Source organism: Mercenaria mercenaria, chromosome 13 (assembly GCF_021730395.1).
Source record: "Mercenaria mercenaria strain notata chromosome 13, MADL_Memer_1, whole genome shotgun sequence".
Lineage (NCBI taxonomy): Eukaryota > Metazoa > Mollusca > Bivalvia > Venerida > Veneridae > Mercenaria > Mercenaria mercenaria.
The window spans coordinates 51982847-51997956 of NC_069373.1; the positions used below are offsets into that span (position 1 = coordinate 51982847).

At 36.0% G+C, this 15110-nt stretch overlaps 1 protein-coding gene across 1 annotated transcript; it reads right to left on the reverse strand.

Moving 5' to 3' along the window:
* Positions 1-1403: 1403 nt before the first annotated feature.
* Positions 1404-15103, reverse strand: LOC123528772 (EEF1A lysine methyltransferase 2-like). The gene is made up of 6 exons (XM_045308757.2): positions 14911-15103; positions 13083-13148; positions 12080-12197; positions 11246-11353; positions 2019-2253; positions 1404-1537 (listed from the first exon to the last, which is right to left on the reverse strand). The coding sequence occupies exons 1-6, from the start codon at positions 14976-14978 to the stop codon at positions 1440-1442; spliced, it is 693 nt and encodes a 230-aa protein (XP_045164692.2). The 5' UTR covers positions 14979-15103; the 3' UTR covers positions 1404-1439.
* Positions 15104-15110: the final 7 nt, after the last annotated feature.

Genomic DNA, 15110 nt, shown 5'->3' on the forward strand with positions numbered 1-15110 from the left:
AGTAAACAAGTGTGTGAATTTCAATCCATTTCCATCTGTGGGTACTGAGATACCGGCTTACATAATATGAATACTAAACCAAAAACTGCTAAGCAGAAAAAGGGGCATAATTTTGTAAACAAGCAAAATAGTGTTATGGAATCTGTGCAATATAAGTCAGCTTATCACAGTGAATAAGTGTGAACTTTTCACAAGTGGTTACTGAGATTCCTGCTTACGTACAAGGGTGAGTCCAATAGCTCTACCTGTTCTTCAAACAGTCCAGCTAAAAATCAGGTACTGTCTTTTTATCAAACGTGAATTACAATTTAATGTGGGCTGATCTTTTTGGCTGTTCTATTTAGATGTTGGAAAGATTGACATCCTGACATTCAGTTTGATTTTCTGATACTTATGTAAAGCAAACCACTTACAGATTCAACATAATGTAACTAGATGCCCATGGGCAATATGTTGAGCCCGCCAGCTGTCAAAATGACTAATATTTATGATACTATTTGGCGGTGACAAAACTGACTGCTGCAAACATTTCTGTCCATCTCCACCCATGGCTAAGTTACAGCCCAGAAAAGAGAAACTGCATCAAGTTTTGACCTTTGGCCTCTAAGTGTGACCTTGACCTTTCATCTTATGCCTGACAGTCTCATTTAGGCAAACAAATGTGCCAAGTTATTTAAGAAACCCTCAATCCATGGCTGAGTATAGTCTGGACAAGGAAAACTGCACCAAGTTTTGACCTTTGACCTCCAAGTATGACCTTGACCTTTAAGCTACCAATCTGGTTAATGCACATGACACATCTTATCGAGGCAAACATTTCTGCCAAAGTATTAAAGAAGCCGAGTTAAGCCCTGACAAGCAAAACAGCACCGACCTCAAAGTATGACCTTGACCTTTAAGCTACCAATCTGGTTTTTGCACGTGACATACCGTGTCATTGAGGCAAACATGCCAAGTTATTTAAGAATCCCTTGATCCATGGAAAAGTACAGCCCGGACAAACTTGCATGGATGCACTCACGCACATACACCGAACCGCCATTGTGACAAGTATGTCAAGCTCACCGCCAGCAGGCTCAACAAAAATGTAAATATAAGAATGGAATGCTATTTTTGTGCATTTAGACAGGTCGCTGGATTTGAAAGAAGTTCCAATGTAGTTATTATATACCCATCTAAACACAAAACAGCATTTAATGAGGCAATACTGGGGAGATATGCCCTTTTATCATAAAGTTTTCTCTAATTACTGCTAAAACAAATGGATTTTAGTTTTCAATTTGAAAACTGGACTGGTTTCCTGCCTATCCAGTAAAATATAATTGCATGTTACTATTTGTATTACACAGTCATATCAACAACTGATGGAACATTATCCTAGAAGAAATTTCATAACCAGAAAATTGATGATTTCATTTATTTCTAACTTACAAATAATATCAGGATTTCAATTTGAACAATAGACTGGTTACAGTACTTCCTGTCTGTCCACCAAACTGGAATGTTCGGAATGGAATCTGTGCCTCAAGCTTGAAATCTGTAACAAAATATGATATTGCAATAACTGGTAATAACTAGAAATTTATCTCTTTTTGGTAATTTGTTATAATTGAAATTCTCAATAGACGAGTGTTGAAATTACAGTATTAAATTAAAGTTGTAAAAGTAACCTTCAGTGACAGACTGTTAATATATATCACAAATATAAAAAAAATTAGGAACAGGTATACTATAGATCAATACAAGAAGTAAATGAGCGGACACAAAATGTGGTACAGTGATTCAAACATAATTCATACAGAAATTAAACCAGTGTGAATGTGAAATCTACAGTGGTGTATTGTTCTCAGAGTGGGCAAAACCTTTTAATAAAGATGTCCTTGTTTCATTCTAGGTGTGAAACACTATTTTGGTCCCAAAATATGATATAACAAACGAGCAACTTGTAAACAAAGACAGTGTTGCAATACACAATATTTTCATAATGGACCTTTTAAATAAGAAATGCATTCATTTACCTTCTTTGAAGAAATCTAAAAGTTGTTCTTTTGTCCAGTTGCATGAAGTTATAGAAAACAAACTTTCTGCTCCCATGATCTCCTTTACTGTCTGCAAATATTGCTTTCTAGCGGCAACAGAATCTCCAGGCATCAAGCTTACTGCATCATAGGTTCCTTTGTCCAAAACAACTTTATATTTCCTCGTCAAGCAGGTGCATGGGTTAGGTCTTTGTTCTGTGATTAAATCTCCTGTCTAAAACAAAGAAGCGAGACAAATTTATACTGCCCTGATAAACGTATTAACCTTCAACCTGCTAAATTTCTAAAATGGACTGGTCCATCATTCTATTTGTGTAATAACATTTATTATTTGAAGGGGTGTTCACTGAAAATTTACCAACTGAACAGCGAACAGTGCAGACCATCCTCATCTCGGTATTCACTGGTCGCAAAGGCAGAATCATTTGCTGCCAGCAAGCTAAAGTGAAACTGTAAAATCATTGTTGGCATAAAATTTTGTAGTAATACAAACTTATTGACATAAGATTTTTGCAAGATATTCTTACGAATAACCAAAAATATTGTGCAGAAAGTAGTAAACCGTTGCAGTGCTTTTGAAATAAAGTAGAAAAATCACATTCTTTTTGCATTTTTACCAATATCTAACTTTAATTTTCACCCACTTTGTCATTTTTCAGTGTAATGTTTACCTTCTATGCCACACTTGGTGGAAATGAACAGGTTAAAAAAATTCACCTAAACAGTGGTCAAGTAGCTTTAATAGTTATAGTGATCTTTCAACAAATAATTGTATGATCAAAAGGCAAGACTAGTTTTAATTAGAATGTGCCTGTAGGACACATGGTGTGCCCCCCACTGGTACAGTTGTCACAAATAAGGGAAAATAATTCAAATGTTTGCAGTCTTAATGGGGTATAGCCTCAACAAACATTTTATGAAAAGGATTCATTATTCTAGGCCATATACTTTTTGAGCTATGAGCATCACAAACAAAAAATCCACTATTTTGGCTATTTCAAGGGCCATAACTTTGTAATAAATGCCAAGATTCTCAGGAAGAGTGCCAAGTGTGCAAGGACACGTCATGATAAAGACCCAAGCAAGGTTTCATAAATTTACATCAAATACTTTTTGAGCTAGACACATAATTAGGTGAAAATGTGCACTTTTTACTATTTCAGGGGCCATAACTTTAGAAATAGGATGTGCGCAAGTTCATATCATGATAAAGACTCATGCAAGGTGTCATCAATTTATATCAAATACTTTTTGAGCTAGGCGCGTCAAAAAACTGCAGACGGACAAGACCAAATCTATATGCCCCCACCACTCATGGGGGGGGGTGCAAAAAAATGTTCGTACCTTAACAATTAGTTTATTTCAAACATCTCTTGGCTTTTAACCAAGTTAAACAAAAAAGGGAGGAAATAATAACTCTCCTAATTTGCATGTCTAATAAGTTTCAGCAAATGAAATTTTATAAATGTTCATGCAAAATCTTTCACAAATGCAATATATTTGGTTTCATTTTCCTATCTAACCTCATGCAAGTTATGTTTATGTTTATTAAATTTCTACCTTAATGCTAAAAAATATTTATCTTTGCTGTGCAAACTGGATAGAACAATCAAATTTTAAAAATACCTCAATCTAAATTCCAAGATAAACTTAGTGCTCAGTGAATATAGATGTAAATTATAACATAACAACAAATTCATTACATGACAAAAACAAGAGCTGTCTGATGACAGCGCGCTCGACTATTCGAAGAATTGATTGAAGAATGGGGTCAAAATATTTCCACGGATATTCAGACTAAAGAAACAAGCGCCATGTTACACATGGCTAATCCCCCCGCCAGGCTTATTATAATTGAAGGCTAATGTTCCTGGCAAGTTAGTGTCTGAAAGTATTAATTTTGGGGAAAGCTTTGAAGAACCGTTTAGTTGTGGTCCGCATCAGGGTTTTTTAAGATGTGGAAGAAAGAATAAGTCAGTAGTGAGGTGGTTTACTGCTAAGTTTTAATACTTTTCATGAACAGTTTTTCTATATGGCTACTGTAAAAAGAAGGAATGGAAAGCTAACAGGGAACAAGGGTGCCAGAATGTCACAATATATGCTCGTCAAAGCAAATTTCTTTACTCTAGCAGCTGTATTTGCAGATGGAATGTTAATTTTGTGGTTGTTTAATAATCATTGTAAGTCTTTTGTTTTTTAAAGTCCACAAAAAAACTCCTTACCAGGTAGAGATACCTTATATATAATAAAATACACCTAAAACTGGAGAGTAACATCTATGTTGTACCACAGAAAAGTGGTCTTGTTTTTTCCCTAGGGTCAATTATAAAAATGTTACAATATAAGTTATTTATAGTAACAACTAAGGGAAGTTAATCTTTAAAAAAAAAAAATCAAAAAAGTCCACACAAAAATCTTAACCAGGTAGAGATTGGTCAAAATACACCTCAAAATTGGATTTAGCATGCTTGTTGTACTACAGAAAAGTGGTCTCGATTTTTCCCTACGACTAGTAATGAAAAAGTTGCAATAAAAGCTATTTAAAGTAACAACAAAGGGAAGTAATTCTAAAGAAGGGAACTGCGCATGACACTTTGTCTCATGATGGTGTATAATTGTGCCAAGTCACATCAAAATCCCTCCATGCATGAAGAAGAAATGCTTCAGACAAAGTCATTCTTGTATCTGACCTTTGGCCTCTAAGTGTGACCTTGACCTTAGGTCTAGTGACCTGGATCTTGCGCACGACACTCCATCTCGTGGTGGTGAACATTTGTGCCAAGTTATATCAAAATCCCTCTATGTATGAAGAAGAAATGCTACGGACAAGGTTTTTATTCTTGTATCCTTTGACCTCTAAGTGTGACCTTGACCTTAGACCTAGGGACCTGGTTCTTGCGCATGACACTCCGCCTTGTGGTAAACATTTGTGCCAAGATATATCAAAATCCCTCCATGCATGAAGAAGATATGCTCCGGACAAATTTTTTTAAGAAAATATGATAAAGGGGAATAACTCAAAAAATAGGCATGGTAGAGTTATTGTTCTTGCACACTGCACGTCCTCCGAATGTGTTCTATCAGTGTATGAAGTTTGAAGAAAATCCCTCCAGTACTTTTGGGGTTATGCTCCGGACAAAATGTTTTAAGAAAATATGATAAAGGGGAATAACTCAAAAAACAAGAGGACCATGATGGTCCTGAATCGCTCACCTCTTCCCACATGACCCAGTTTTGAGTATGACGTCGTTTTTTCTATTATCTGACATAGTGACCTAGTTTTTGAGCTCGTGTGACCCAGTTTTGAACTTTACCTAGATATTATCAAGATAAAAATTCTGACCAATTTTCATGAAGATCCACTGAAAAATATGGTCTCTAGAGAGGTCACAAGGTTTTTCTATTATTTGACCTATTGATCTAGTTTTCGAAGGTACGTGACCCTGTTTTGAACTTCAAGGTGAACATTCTCACTAATTTTCATGAAAATCTCGTGAAAAATATGGCCTCTAGAGAGGTCACAAGGTTTTTCTATTTTTATACCTACTGGCCTAGCTTTTGATCGCACGTGACCCAGTTTCGAAATTGACCTAGATATCATCAAGGTGAACATTCAGATCAATTTTCATGAAGATCCATTGAAAAATATGGCCTCTAGAGAGGTCAAAAGATTTTAATAATTTTAGACCTACTGACCTAGTTTTTGACCGCAGTTGACCCAGTTTCAAATCTGACCTAGATATCATCAAGATGAACATTTAGACCAATTTTCATACAGATCCCATGAAAAGTATGGCCTCTAGAGAGGTCACAAGGTTTTTTTATTATTTGACCTACTGACCTAGTTTTTTACGGCATGTGACCCAGTTTCAAATTTGACCTAGATATCATCAAGGTGAACATTCTGACCAATTTTTATGGAGATCCATTCAAAAGTATGGCCTCTAGAGAGGTCACAAGGTTTTTCTATTTTTAGACCTACTGACCTAGTTTTTGACCGCACATGACCCTGTTTCAAACTTGACCTAGATATCATCAAGATGAACATTCAGACCAACTTTCATACAGATCCCATGAAAAATATGGCCTTTAGAGAGGTCACAAGGTTTTTCTATTATTTGACCTACTGACCTAGTTTTTGATGGCACGTGACCCACTTTCGAACTTGACCTAGATATCATCAAGATGAACATTCAGACCAACTTTCATACAGATCCCATGAAAAATATGGCCTCTAGAGAGGTCACAAGGTTTTTCTGTTATTTGACCTACTGACCTAGTTTTTGAAGGCATGTGACCCACTTTCGAACTTGACCTCGATATCATCAAGGTGAACATTCTGACCAATTTTCATGAAGATCTCTTGAAATATATGGCCTCTAGAGAGGTCACAAGGTTTTTCTATTTTTAGACCTACTGACCTAGTTTTTGACCGCACGTGACCCAGTTTCGAACTTGACCTAGATATCATCAAGATGAACATTCAGACCAACTTTCATACAGATCCCATGAAAAACATGGCCTTTAGAGAGGTCACAAGGTTTTTCTATTATTTGACCTACTGACCTAGTTTTTTAAGGCACGTGACCCAGTTTCGAACTTGACCTAAATATCATCAAGGTGAACGTTCTGACCAATTTTCATGAAGATCTTGTGAAATATATGGCCTCTAGAGAGGTCACAAGGTTTTTCTATTTTTAGACCTACTGACCTAGTTTTTGAAGGCACGTGATCCACTTTCGAACTTGACCTAGATATCATCAAGGTGAACGTTCTGACCAATTTTCATGAAGATCTTGTGAAATATATGGCCTCTAGAGAGGTCACAAGGTTTTTCTATTTTTAGACCTACTGACCTAGTTTTTGATTGCACGTGACCCAGTTTCGAACTTGACCTAGATATCATCAAGGTGAACATTCTGACCAATTTTCATGAAGATCTTGTGAAATATATGACCTCTAGAGAGGTCAAAAGGTTTTTCTATTTTTAGACCTACTGACCTAGTTTTTGATGGCACGTGACCCAGTTTCGAATCTGACCTAGATATCATCAAGGTGAACGTTCTGACCAATTTTCATGAAGATCTTGTGAAATATATGGCCTCTAGAGAGGTCACAAGGTTTTTCTATTTTTAGACCTACTGACCTAGTTTTTGATTGCACGTGACCCAGTTTCGAACTTGACCTAGATATCATCAAGATGAACATTCTGACCAACTTTCATAAAGATCCCATGAAAAATGTGACCTCTAGAGTGGTCACAAGCAAAAGTTTACGGACGCACGGACGCACTGACGCACGGACGACGGACGACGGACACCGCGCGATCACAAAAGCTCACCTTGTCACTTTGTGACAGGTGAGCTAAAAAGCAAGGTAGAGTTATTGTTCCCGCACACTGCACTTCCTCCCAATGTGTTCTATCAGTGTATGAAGTTTGAAGAAAATCCCTCCAGTACTTTTGGAGTTATGCTCCGGACAAAAATATTTAAGAAAATATGATAAAGGGGAATAACTCAAAAAATAGGCAAGGTAGAGTTATTGTTCTTGCACACTGCACTTCCTCCCAATGTGTTCTATCAGTATATGAAGTTTGAAGAAAATCCCTCCAGTACTTTTGGAGATATGCTCCGGACAAAGATTGTTGCGGACGGACGGAGAGCATTTCTAATATCCCCTTCGCCTTTGGCGGGGGGATAAAAAAAACATAATAAGCCTCGCAATTTTGCGTTTCCAGTAAAAAGAACCCTGAACCCCGTTCATTCAACCCTCAATGGTTTCAGCGTATTTCCATGGATTCACTATAATGAGTCTTCTGCTCGATCCCTTACTTAGACTGTACTGGTTCTACCATGTCAAAACATTGTCTGTATCTAACATAGTACCGCCATTATAGTGTTTGAACACAGTAAACTGTAAATAGGAGTGAAAACTCGAAAAGAAAACGGGTATGTTCAACAGCTACTGAGCAGTCCAAGAAGCCGCCAAATTGCACTATTTATTCTAGTAATATGCAAAATTTTCACGGGACCACCCTGGACCCAGCTCATGGGAGGGAGATGGGTGGGGGTATCCCACCTCCACCGTCCCAATGCTCAAATCGTCCCTAAGCCCGTTTTTGTATCGTCCTTTTAAATTATGAAAACTTTAAAGTCCTTTAATGTATGGGCATTGAAGCATACATTTACCTTATTGTCTAATTTCTCTATGCATTATTGAACAGTCATGGTCAAACCACCTGTTCTTTCCTTTAGCTGTACACACATTCTTTGAATAATGTTTGAAATTGACACTCTTGTTTACTACCATTATTATATCATTATTAAGATTTAAAGATAATCATACACACATTTAAAGATAATTCAAAATCATATACATGTACACAACAAACAAGACTTGGTAACATCATTTAGCAAATTTCACTGTAGTAACAAGAGCCATGTTAGACATGGCCAATCCCCCCGACGGGCATATTATAATTGAAGGCTAAAGTTCCTGGCAAGTTAGTGTCTGAAAGTATGTTTTGGGGAAAGCTTTGAAGAACCATTTAGTTGTGGTCCGCATCAGGGTTTTTAAAGATGTGAAAGAAAGAATAAGTCAGTGGTGAGGTGGTTTACTGCTAAATTTTATTAATTTTCATGAACAGTATAACTATGATGTTTTTCTATATGGCTACTGTAAAAAGAAGGAATGGAAAGCCTACAGGGAACACGAGTGCCAGAATGTCACAATATATGCCCGTCACAGCAAATTTCTTTACTCTAGCAGCTGTATTTGCAAATGGAATTTTAATTTTGTGGTTGTTTAGTAATCACTGTAAGTCTTTTGTTTTTCTAAGTCCACAAAAAACTCCTTACCAGGTAGAGATATCTTAAAATACATGTAAAATTGGAAAGTAACATCCATGTTGTACCACAGAAAAGTGGTCTTGTTTTTTCCCTACGGTCAATTATAAAAAAATTACAATATAAGTTATTTATAGTAACAACTAAGGGGAGTTAATCTTAAAAAAAAAAAAATTGCAAGTCCACAAAAAAATCTTAACCAGGTAGAGATTGGTCAAAATACACCTCAAAATTGGATGTAGCATGCATGTTGTACTACAGAAAAGTTGTCTCGATTTTTCCCTACAACTAGTAATGAAAAAGTTACAATAAAAGCTATTTAAAGTAACAACAAAGGGAGGTAATTCTAAAGAAGGGAACTGCGCATGACACTTTGTCTCATGATGGTGTATAATTGTGCCAAGTTACATCAAAATTCCTCCATGCATGAAGAAGAAATGCTTCGGACAATGTCATTCTTGTATCTGACCTTTGGCCTCTCAGTGTGACCTTGACCTTAGACCTAGGGACCTGGATCTTGCGCATGACATTCTGTCTCATGGTGGTGAACATTTGTGCCAAGTTATATCAAAATCCCTCTATGCATGAAGAAGAAATGCTCCGGACAATTTTTTTTAAGAAAATATGATAAAGGGGAATAACTAAAAAAATAGGCAAGGTAGAGTTATTGTTCTTGCACACTGCACTTCCTCCCAATGTGTTCTATCAGTGTATGAAGTTTGAAGAAAATCCCTCCAGTACTTTTGGAGTTATGCTCCGGACAAAATTTTTTAAGAAAATAAGATAAAGGGGAATAACTCAAAAAATAGGCAAGGTAGAGTTATTGTTCTTGCACAGTGCACTTCCTCCCTATGTGTTCTATCAGTGTATGAAGTCTGAAGAAAATCCCTCCAGTACTTTTGGAGTTATGCTCCGGACAAAATTTTTTAAGAAAATAAGATAAAGGGGAATAACTCAAAAAATAGGCAAGGTAGAGTTATTGTTCTTGTACACTGCACTTCCTCCCAATGTGTTCTATCAGTGTATGAAGTTTGAAGAAAATCCCTCCAGTACTTTTGGAGTTATGCTCCAGACAAAGATCGTTGCGGACAGACGCACTCACGCACACACGCACGGACGGAGAGCATTTCTAATATCCCCTTCGCCTTTGGCGGGGGGATAAATAAATAGATTAGACAAACAATGTTCCTGTATTACTTTGATTTCGATAAGTCTTGCACTAAATGGCAATATATGAGGCAATTTCAAAGTCCAAAAAGGGCCATAATTCAGACAAAACAGACGACAGAGTTATTTCCTACAGACAGAGACTATTATACTAAACAAGTGATAAAAGTTTCAAAGCCATATCATATGTCAAACACTTTACAAAAAATATGAACTGGTACGAAAAACTTAACCAAGATTTTTAAGTCAAAAGAGGCCATAATTCAGCCAAAATCCTTGATGGAGTTATGTACTCTTGCCTATAACTGGACATGGTGATGGTAAACAGGTGTTAAAAGTTTCAAAGCTTTATCTGAAAAGACTTTGTCAAAATATGAACTGGTACGAAATATTAACCAAGATTTCTAAGTCAAAAGGGGCCATAATTCAGCCAAAATCCCTGATGGAGTTATGTACTCTTGCCTATAACTGGCCATGGTGATGGTAAACAAGTGTTGAAAGTTTCAAAGCTTTACCTTAAAAGACTTTGTCAAAATATGAACTGGTACGAAAAACTAAACCATGAATTCTAAGTCAAAAGGGGCCATAATTTAGCCAAAATCATTGATGGAGTTATGTGCTCTTGCCTATAACTGGCCATGATGATGGTAAACAAGTGTTGAAAGTTTCAAAGCTTTATCTTAAAAGACTTTGTCAAAATATGAACTGGTACGAAAAACTTAACCATGATTTCTAAGTCAAAAGGGGCCATAATTCAGCCAAAATCCCTGATGGAGTTATGTACTCTTGCCTATAACTGGCCATGATGATGGTAAACAAGTGTTGAAAGTTTCAAAGCTTTATCTTAAAAGACTTTGTCAAAATATGAACTGGTACGAAAAACTTAACCATGATTTCTAGGTCAAAAGGGGCCAAAATTCAGCCAAAATCATTGATGGAGTTATGTGCTCTTGCCTATAACTGGCCATGATGATGGTAAACAAGTGTTGAAAGTTTCAAAGCTTTATCTCAAAAGACTTTGTCAAAATGTGGACTGGTACGAAAAACTTAACCAAGGTGTGACGCCGACGCCGTGGTGAGTAGGATAGCTCTACTTATTCTTCGAATAGTCGAACTAATAAGATTCAACCACACTTAATTAATGTATTTTCTATAGTGGATACAGATAAATATATAATTTAAAATAGCAATTACTGTGAATTTAATGTCTTCAAAGCCTTCCGACTTGGCCACCGACTTTGACAATGTTATAGCCAGATCTGAGTAGTCAACTCCGGTGAGCTGCAAGAAACCTCTCTTTCTCTGAAGAAAATGAAAACAGAAACTGACCTTTATGATTAATGGAATATTTTGAGGTTCAGTGTTTCAAACATATGTTTGTTCCATAAAAATTCAACTTATAATCAAGCTGTCAGATAAATATATATGTTTCAAAGTTTAAAATTACTGATCTTTTATTGAGAAAGAATTATTTTGGGCAGAACAATGCTTCAAATCTGAAGAGTAGTGGCTCAGCGAGTGCATGTTGATATTAAACAACACGGAGTACAAAATACTTTTACTGTATTACAGGGACTTCCATGGCCTAGTAGTGACCCCTAACCTAGAGCTGTTGGGTTCATAACCCATTTAGGACGAGGAATTCCTTCATAATGATATAAAGAAGCCAGATGATCAAGCTGGCTTACTGAAGGGTGGTGGTTCTATCCATCTACCCCATTACACTCTTCCACATGTTTATACTACATATTATTGCTTAGACAGATCAGTGGAACAGACTAGTTCCCCCATCAGTAAATGGGAGGGAACCAGCAGTATTGTTTCTACTCGTATGAAGTTTTCAGAATGCTTAACAATTAAAGATATATAGTAAATACTGGTCAAAATCTACTGAAGTATAATCATTGGTCAAAATCTACCAAATTGTCTTTAAGCATAGCTGACCCTTGTTCAGTGGTCAAGGCATAAATAATGAATTTTTTTATTAAAAAATTAGGTTAAGGTTAATAATGAAATGTTATTGCTTACAAGTTCAATACACATCATTCCATTCCCGGAACCAAGGTCTATGATAGAATCTTCCTTGGAAATATTCTCGTACTCCTCCAACCAATCTGCGATTTTATCCATAGTTTCTTCACCAAACCTGAAAGAATATCAGAATGTGTTGGGCGTTTTTCTTCATAATAAAATTTTTCGATAAGTCCCTCTTTGGAAACTGTTTCATACTGAATCTATATATATAGCTATTTAAATGAATTATGTGCAATGTCGAAAACTCCAGAAATCTTAACACATAATATTGAAATTCAATGTAAAAGCAGAGAAATTTTAAAAGTATTAATTCTTTTATTTTTCAAATTTTTATAGCTTACTTTTAACAAAGGCAGATTTATAATACTTTTAAATTGTTAATTAGTTTTTAACATAATTTGCATTAATTTTCCTTTTTATAACGAAAAATTTCAGACTGATTAAAAACCTTTATACAGGTACAAGAGTCTTTTAACAGTTTGAATACCAGCTATGGTGTTTGGCTGTGCATAGCAAAGATATAATCAGTGAGCTAGGACTTTGAACATTATCAAAAAATCTTACATTGATATTATCTACCTTCTTTTTTATCTTTAGCTGCAGCTGGCGGCAAGTGATTTTGCTTTTGCGACCAGTACAGACCAAGACATGCAGGCTGATGATACAGTGAACACCCTTTTGATAAACAAGTGGTACTGTCCAAATTGAATGATGGACATTTTAGAAATTTAGCAGGGTAAAAGTTTAAAGTCTTTCTTAATTTTTGGTTATCCTGCATGCAAACTATCAAATCAAGTTCAATTATATATCTATTTATCTACTGGCCATGTTCTGCCCAACCCCTTGCAGGGATGTAGACGGTATGTCAAGCCGCTTAGGGTGCTTAAACATGTTAAAGAGAAACAGAAAGAATATAATTTTATTATGTAACAACTACATAATATACATTTAAAAAATGTCAGAAAAAAAGTAAGTTGTTTATCACATATATATATACCAGATTTCTCCAACATCTCCAATGTCTTCAAAGTTCTCTACCTCTTTCTCATATGCTGAATCCCAGCTGCAAATAAATAAACGTCATGTTATAAAGTTATATGATTTACTGACTTAGCACCTTTGGGCACTACTTTCAAATGCAGGGATGAAGGTGGAAAGAGTAGGGATGCGGGTGTGGCTTTACTTAACACCTTATTAGGAAATAAACATATTTAAATATTTAATTATATTTAGATAATTTTCTTCTTAAGGTTTAGCAGTATATCACAAAGCAACAAAAATTATTAGTAAACAAACAACATCTTGATAAACAACTTATCTGTCCAATACATGTTTTACTGTTCTGTCCAATAGAATTGGATACTTAAAATATTTTAAAGGAGTTGTCCCTCTTAAAAAAAAAGAATGTCATTTGTAAAGAAATAAAATTTAATATAAACAATTGTCAAAAATGATGTTTTACCTAGTTATGTTAAGTTTAAACACACAGGTACATTGTTGCAAATGCATCAAAAGGAAAACATGTAACAGCTTTTTAAAAATGATGAGTTTTTAAACTTAAAGGCGCTGAACTGTCCAGAAGTGTGGCCCCTTCATGCAGTCCCTTTCTGGAATTCAATCAAAATGACAATGGTTTTGTAGTATAATATACATGTTTTATATGCTGTTTAATTTCCATGTAAAACAATGCTTTCTTTCTATGATCTGGTGATATTCAAACTATTTTCTCCGAAACCATAGACCTACATGAGTCCAACTTGAATTGGTCAGCTCAGCTAAACACTTAGGCATGGATATCTCAAATGACCTATCATGGGACAATCACATAAACAGGTCAACCAAGAAAGCTAACCAAACCCTAGGGTTCTTACGAAAAAAACATTAAAGTCAAATCCCAACCCATTAAGACCATTGCTTACCAGACTCTAGTCCGACCCCAGCTCAAATATGCCTCCGAGGTATGGTCACCCCACACCCAAACTCAAACTGACCAAACTGAAACTTTCAAAGCATCCAAAGGAGAGCCGCCCATTGGATCAAGACTGGCTATGGCCGTACTTCCAGTGTAACAGATATGCTACACTCCCTAAACCTTTGTCGACTGGATTTAAGGCGTATAGATTCTAGGTTATCACTCTTCTATAAGATTCATCATAATCTGGTTGCTATCCCAATCCTAGATTACCTGACCCCAATGACCCGTTGTGTCCGCTATGGCCATTCTCTAAGTTATATGTTAATTACTGCAACCACTGACTATTACAAGTTTTCTTATTTTCTGAGAACAGTGTACCAACTTCCCCCCAGTGTCACCCACCTCCCTACCCTAGAGCAGTTCAGTGCTGCAGTTTGCAGCCTTGAACATGTCTCACCCTAGTTATATCCTGCAAGCTCAAGTTTTAACTTTTTTATATCACCATGCAAAGTTATTTTTAGTTTCTTTCACTCTAAATTTTTATCACTATATACTTTCTCTTTTTGATTTTGATGCGCAAAAGGTCTACGTTCCAGCAAGGGGTTTGACGTCAACGGCAGATAGGTAGATAGGCTTAAAGACAGTCAATTACCAATCCTAATGGAAAATAATTTTGATCAGGTTGGTCAATAACAAATATATTATTCATTTTCCCATATTTCTAATTTACTCAAATCATCCTGGACGATTTTGATGTCATCAGAAGAGTTACAGTACCTCAGTATGGCGTATGTTACTATTTGGGTCAACACACATCTAACCAAAGCTACATCAGAAAATGCACGACGCCCACGGCACGTGTTAAATCATGCACGAGAAAAAAATAGAAGAAAAATCAAATGTTTGTTACTATTCTTTTGTTCCTAGTTCCGAAGAATCAAAATCCCGATCAATGTCTGTTTTCTCAGCAGACGCCATCTAAGCATTGATATTTTGTGGGATATAAAACTATTCACGTGTCTGAAATAAATGGAATATTTTTGTTTACAAAATTTGTGTATTCCGACGGAGCTGGCCTGGTTCTGTGTAAGTTTAGCGGAAACATTTTGT